Raw genomic sequence first — 6,328 nt, 5'->3', positions numbered from 1 at the left:
ATGTTTTTAACTTGGTTTTATCTGAAATTTATGTCTTTCAATTTTGATGTGCACAAGTAGACAAGTTAAATTTATATAGAATTGAACAAATTAACACGCGTGTGCAACTTGACACTATTAGTGCACACCCAAAACTGGAAGGTATAGATGTCAGCTGAGACAAGTTTAGAAAAGGCTGGTGAAAATTAGTTGCATAGATCATCTAATGGTTAAATGTAATTTTTTTTATGGACTAAAGTTGTAATAAGGGTATATTTCAAGGATCAAGAAGGCAATTTTCTTATAATTTTTTTTAGTTAAAGTTTATGTGTTTTTATTAGTTGAATATCAAACATTAGAGTAGACACATTTTTTTTTTTCTCCATTTCCCTGAAATGGAAGCAGGAAGAAAGAAACAGAAACTAAAATGGAGCAAACTGTATACATTCTCATGTTTGAATCCTCAAACTAATGAAGGTGATCCTACTTCTTTTTCTTTTGTTGCTGGTGCACCATCACCTCAAAGTTTCATTGGTCAGCCAGGTTATTCAAGGGTAGTTTTTTGCAATGAGTCACATTTTCACAAGCACAAACATTACAAGTATCCTAACAACTATGTATCCACAACAAAATACAACATTGTCACCTTCTTTCCTATAGCACTTTTCGAGCAGTTTCGTCGTGTTGCTAATCTATATTTCTTGTTAGCTGCTGTGCTATCTGTCACTTCCTTAGCTCCATTTACTCCTGTTAGTGTCATTTCACCCCTTGTTTTCGTCGTTGGGATTAGTATGCTTAAGGAGGCTATGGAGGATTGGAATAGATTCTTGCAGGTACTTAAAATATTTTGATTGAAAATATCATAGTGTCATACAGAGTGTTCTGTTTTTACCTTAACATTTTTGTTTTTGTTTTGGTATTGTAGGACTTGAAGGTGAATGCAAGGAAAGTTAAGGTTCATAGAGGAAATGGTGAATTTGTAGAGAAAGCTTGGAAAGATGTATATGTGGGAGATGTGATTAAAGTTAACAAGAATGAGTACTTTCCAAGTGATCTTTTGTTGCTTTCATCAAGCTATGAAGATGGTCTTTGTTATGTTGAGACTATGAATCTAGATGGTGAGACTAATCTGAAAGTTAAGAGAAGTTTGGAGGTCACACTTGGTCTAGATGGGGATGAACAGTTCAGAAACTTTTCAGCCACGGTTCGTTGTGAGGATCCAAATCCAAACCTTTATACATTTGTAGGAAATTTGGAGTTGGAAAATGAATCTCATCCTTTGTGTCCAACTCAAATTCTTCTAAGGGATTCAAAGCTCCGAAACACTGATTATATCTATGGGGTTGTGGTGTTTAGTGGACCGGATACAAAGGCTGTGAGGAACTCCACAAGGTCACCATCTAAACGTAGTCGAGTAGAAAGGAAGATGGATTATGTAATTTATGTCCTTTTTGTCATGCTCATTTTGATATCGCTGGTATCTTCTATCGGTTCAGCTGTACTCACGAGATCTTATGCTGTTAAGTGGTATTACCTTGAGGTGAAAAATGGTGTTGATTCATCTTTTAATCCATCAAAGCCGGTTTTATCATGGTTGTTGCAATTCATAAGGGCTTTAGTGTTGTATGGCTACTTGATACCAATTTCTTTATATGTTTCAATTGAAGTAGTTAAAGTTCTACAAGCTATGCTCATCAACAAGGACCAGAAGATGTATGATGATGTAACAGATAAATCAGTTGAGGCAAGGACTTCAAATTTAAATGAGGAGCTTGGACAGGTGGAAATGATTCTGACTGACAAAACAGGCACATTGACTTGTAACCAAATGGAATTTAGGAAATGTTCAATTGAAGGGATTTCATATGGGGGTGAGATCACAGAAATTGATCTTGCAGCATCGAGGAGAATGAACGTTGAGGTGGAGAGATATCGGTTCAGTGTAGGTGGATATGATCCCACTGGTCGAAGCCTAGAGATGTTTGAGTTCTCAATGGCTGATACAACAACAGAGAAGATGGCCCTTGGTTTAGATAAAGGAATGGATACACCAAATACAACAACTCCAAGAAATTCTATTACAAGAAGAGACATGGCTATTAAGGGATTTAACTTCAGAGATGATAGACTAATGGACAAAATGTGGATTAATCGATCTAATGTATCAGATATGATGATGTTCTTTCGCGTAATGGCTCTATGTCACACCGGTATTCCTATTGAAAATGAGAAAAGTGATAGAATGAAATATGAGGCAGAGTCACCGGAGGAAGTATCCTTTCTGATAGCTGCACAAGAGTTTGGTTTCAAGTTCTGTCATAGAACTCAGTCTGTGATGGTTGTTGAAGAACTTGACCCTTCTTCCGGAATGGATGTTAAAAGGTGACTTTCAACTAATTTAATTAATTTTTATCTTCTTTTCTTTCAATTCTCCATTTCTTCTCATTACTTAGGTGATTTTGCTATTGCTTATAGGGAGTACAAGCTTCTGAATCTTTTAGAATTCAACAGCTCTAGAAAGAGGATGTCTGTGATAGTGAGAAATGAAAATGGAGACATCTTTCTCCTTTGCAAAGGGGCTGACAAGTAAGATGAAATTACTTGCATTACTTCAATTGTTTAGTGATCAAACTATTCTTTAGATTTTCTAGTATATTTCTAAGTCTCTCCATTATTCTGCAGTGTTATTCTTGATAGACTTGCAGATAATGGTAGGACATACCAGCAAGCGACAACTGCGCATCTGTCAAACTATGCAGAAGATGGATTGAGAACCATGCTTTTTGCATACAAGAAAATAAAGCCAGATGAGTATGAGAAGTGGAACTCACAATTTACACAAGCCAAAGCTACTATAGGTCCAGAAAGAGAGGACCTACTAGAAAATGTCTCTGAAATGATCGAGAAAGATTTGATCCTGCTAGGTGCAGTAGCAATAGAAGATAAGCTACAAAAAGGGGTAAGTTTTCTGTTCTTTTATTAATCTTCCACAGCAACTTATTGAGCTAGTTTCGCATCTTGGTGTTTTCTTGATAAGCAACACCAATGTGCACTTTGTCCTTTCTCCCGCTAGAGTCCAGAATTTTGGACAAATAGGTTAATATAGCATCATATGATGTCTAGAGGAAAAAGTCAAAAAGCTCTATTTTTCACCAACATCTTTCTCCAGCCTCCTATCAAAGGTATATTGGCAAAAGGGAAGATGAGAAAGCTAGTGTGACACGGAGGGGGGCGAGGAGGAGGTGTTGGCCAAATTATAACTCTAATATGCTGCATTAAAAAGAAAAAAGACACTTATTTTATAGGATGGAAACGATTCTGCTCGACTTCTTTCAGGTACCCGAGTGCATAGATAAACTAGCACAAGCTGGATTGAAGATCTGGCTGCTAACTGGAGATAAGACAGAAACAGCAGTTAACATTGGGTGAGAACTTACTTTCTTCTTGAGATAGCAAAAGTATGCAGCTTTTGAAATATTATCTATTATTCAAAGAATCTAAATGAAGCACAAAGAAAGGTCATTCTATAGCTAAATTTACTTCCTCTCAAATCTTGCAGATATGCTTGCAGTTTACTTCGGCAGGACATGAAGCAAGTTCATTTGACTCTAAGCAAAGAGGCTGAGTCAAAAAATCTCATGAAGGTGAAAACAAATATCATTTGCTTCAAATAGATAAAAGAATGATGTGGAGTAAAATAGAATTGGAATTAAGGTAGTCAACTTTTTGTCTAGTTTTTCAGGTCATGAGAGAAGATATATTGGGTCAGATTGAAAGATACAATCAAATGGTCATTAAAGAAGACACAAAGAACCGACCTTTCGCGTTGATAGTGGATGGAAGAGCTCTTGAAATTGCCTTGAGCAATGACATAAAGGACCAGCTTCTAAGACTAGCCGTTAGATGTGATTCTGTCATATGCTGTAGAGTTTCTCCCAAACAAAAAGCTCTGGTATGTCATCGTTTTTTATGCTTAGGATGGTCTAATGTTGTTTCACATTTAAAGAAAATCCTTTTTCATCTGCTTAAAATCAGATAAACAAAATGATCTTTCAAATTCCTAAGAACTTAATCTTTGTCAAAAAAAATTCTAGATACAATTTCATATTCATATTTCACTACACAAGTTTATATGAGTAAATTTCTGGCTGGAATTTCTAGATCACAAGATTAGTTAAGCAACATACTGGCAAGACAACTTTAGCTATAGGCGATGGCGCAAATGATGTAGGTATGATTCAAGAAGCAGATATTGGTGTTGGAATCAGTGGCATGGAAGGAATGCAGGTAAATGCTTTCTATCCTTAAATTTGTGATTGGCTTCTTTTTTTGGTAAATTCTACAGCTATTGAAGCCCAATCTTCAAAATAACTTCTAATGTTGATTACTGAGATTTACAGGCTGTTATGGCAAGTGACTTTTCAATGCCTCAATTTCGTTTCCTGGAGCGCCTACTTATAGTCCACGGTCACTGGTGTTATAAGAGGATCTCCAAGCTTGTGAGTGAAAAATCCTTCTTTTACTCCCAAGACTGAATTTTCTCCATCCTTAAATCTCAGTGCACTAATAACAATTTTGTTCTTCATTTTGATGCTGCAGATTCTATATTTTGTCTACAAGAACGTCGCTTTTGGCCTCACGTTGTTCTTCTATGACATCCTCACCACTTCCTCAGGGCAAGTTCTATTTGATGATTGGTACATTGTCATTTTCAACGTCTTTTTGACATCCTTGCCTGTAATCTCCTTGGGTGTGCTAGAACAGGATGTTTCATATGAAGTCTGTCTTAAGGTAAAAATTAAGAACTTACACTAATCCACCCCTAGACCCCTCCTAATTGTTTACCATTGTGCATTGTTAGGCTTCATATGTAACATGATGTGTTTGTTTTTGTACTACTTAGGCTGCATATAATGTAGGGACTATAATTCCTTACAATGGCTTTTCATCAAAAATCTAATCACTTTTTTGATGTTTTTCATTGGAGAAGTTTCCAACCCTTTATCAGCAAGGACCAAAGAATATCTGCTTCAGCTGGAAAAGAATCATCGGATGGATACTAAACGCATCGTTTACATCACTAGTAATCTTTACAATCAGCATTAGTGCACTTTCCCCAGCTGCTTTCACACAAGGGGGAGAAGTGGCAGACATTGGACACATTGGTGCAATCACTTACACTTGCATAATCTGGACAGTGAACTGCCAAATCGCGCTAATAATAAACCATTTCACTTGGATAAGCCATTTACTCATATGGGGTAGCATTATTTGCTGGTACATATTCTTGTTCTTGTATGGAATGATCCCACCAGACTACTCAAAAACAGGATTTCACCTCTTAACAGAAGCCATAGGACCTGCAGCAATATTCTGGATTGTTACATTGCTAGCTGTTGTAGCTTCACTACTTCCATACTTCATTCACATTGTTATTCAAAGATCATTCTTGCCTATGGATGATCATTTGATCCAAGAAATGGAACATTTTAGAATGGATATCGTCGATGGACCGATGTGGTTGAAGGAGCAACAGAAATCCAAGGAAAAGACTAAAGTTGGATTTTCTGCTAGAGTTGATACCAAGATTAGGCAGTTGAAGGAACAGTTGAACAGAAAGAAAAAAATCAATGTTTAAGTCTGTTACAAATAGTCATAACTATAAATCAGTGTAAATTTTTTTTTATCTTTGTATACTCATAAATATAGGTTCTTAGGTACTTCAAATTATTTAGCTAGCTCTATACTAATAGAAAGGGGGTCTAGTGTTTACCAATAATTTAGAGATGTTTAATTTGCTATACATGTAATTTTTGTACTCTAAATATATTGTTGGGAAAATTACAGCCCAAAGTCTAGTACAAATAATGTATACTTTATACTAAATATACACATACCTATACACAACATATACAACTCATGAAGTGTATAGATAGTGTATACTTTAGTCATATTGATAAACTAGATAGCCGAAGGTACATTTATCTAAGTTTCCATATTTTGTTTATGGAAATGGAACATGAATGAAATGGTGGGCCTAGCAGCATTCATAAATGGGCCTGGGGCTGAATCTGGGCCAGGCTAAACAAGCTAAGCCTCAAGCACCAAGATGTTAGCCCAAAATCTGTATTTTGTTCACTATTTGATTGCCAATAAATTAGGAAGTGTGTGTGGGTGCGTGGGGGTGTGGCAGTTAAGTCGGATAATTTGTAGCTAAAATAAAATGTTGTTTTATAGAGAACGTATGATTGTAGCAGAACACGAAAAATTGGTTCACGTAATGAAATGTTGTTATAAAAGATGATTATTATAGACAAGATTGTCGATATAACTATTTGGAAAGGGAAGG

The 6,328-nt window shown here is 36.1% G+C and overlaps 1 protein-coding gene across 1 annotated transcript; it reads left to right on the top strand.

The window, feature by feature from the left end:
* The first annotated feature begins 369 nt into the window (after positions 1–369).
* Positions 370–5,773, top strand: LOC102598854 (probable phospholipid-transporting ATPase 5). The gene is made up of 11 exons (XM_006353027.2): positions 370–812; positions 905–2,361; positions 2,455–2,565; positions 2,662–2,938; positions 3,316–3,404; positions 3,539–3,623; positions 3,722–3,931; positions 4,141–4,266; positions 4,380–4,478; positions 4,579–4,770; positions 4,970–5,773. Exons 1-11 carry the CDS (start codon positions 375–377, stop codon positions 5,615–5,617), a joined length of 3,732 nt encoding a protein of 1,243 aa, XP_006353089.2. The 5' UTR covers positions 370–374; the 3' UTR covers positions 5,618–5,773.
* The last annotated feature ends 555 nt before the right edge of the window (positions 5,774–6,328 follow it).

This window comes from Solanum tuberosum, unplaced genomic scaffold, assembly GCF_000226075.1.
Source record: "Solanum tuberosum cultivar DM 1-3 516 R44 unplaced genomic scaffold, SolTub_3.0 scf00141, whole genome shotgun sequence".
NCBI classification, from domain to species: domain Eukaryota; kingdom Viridiplantae; phylum Streptophyta; class Magnoliopsida; order Solanales; family Solanaceae; genus Solanum; species Solanum tuberosum.
The sequence above is the reverse complement of the archived record's forward strand: the minus strand, read 5'-3'. Positions and strand labels throughout refer to the sequence as shown.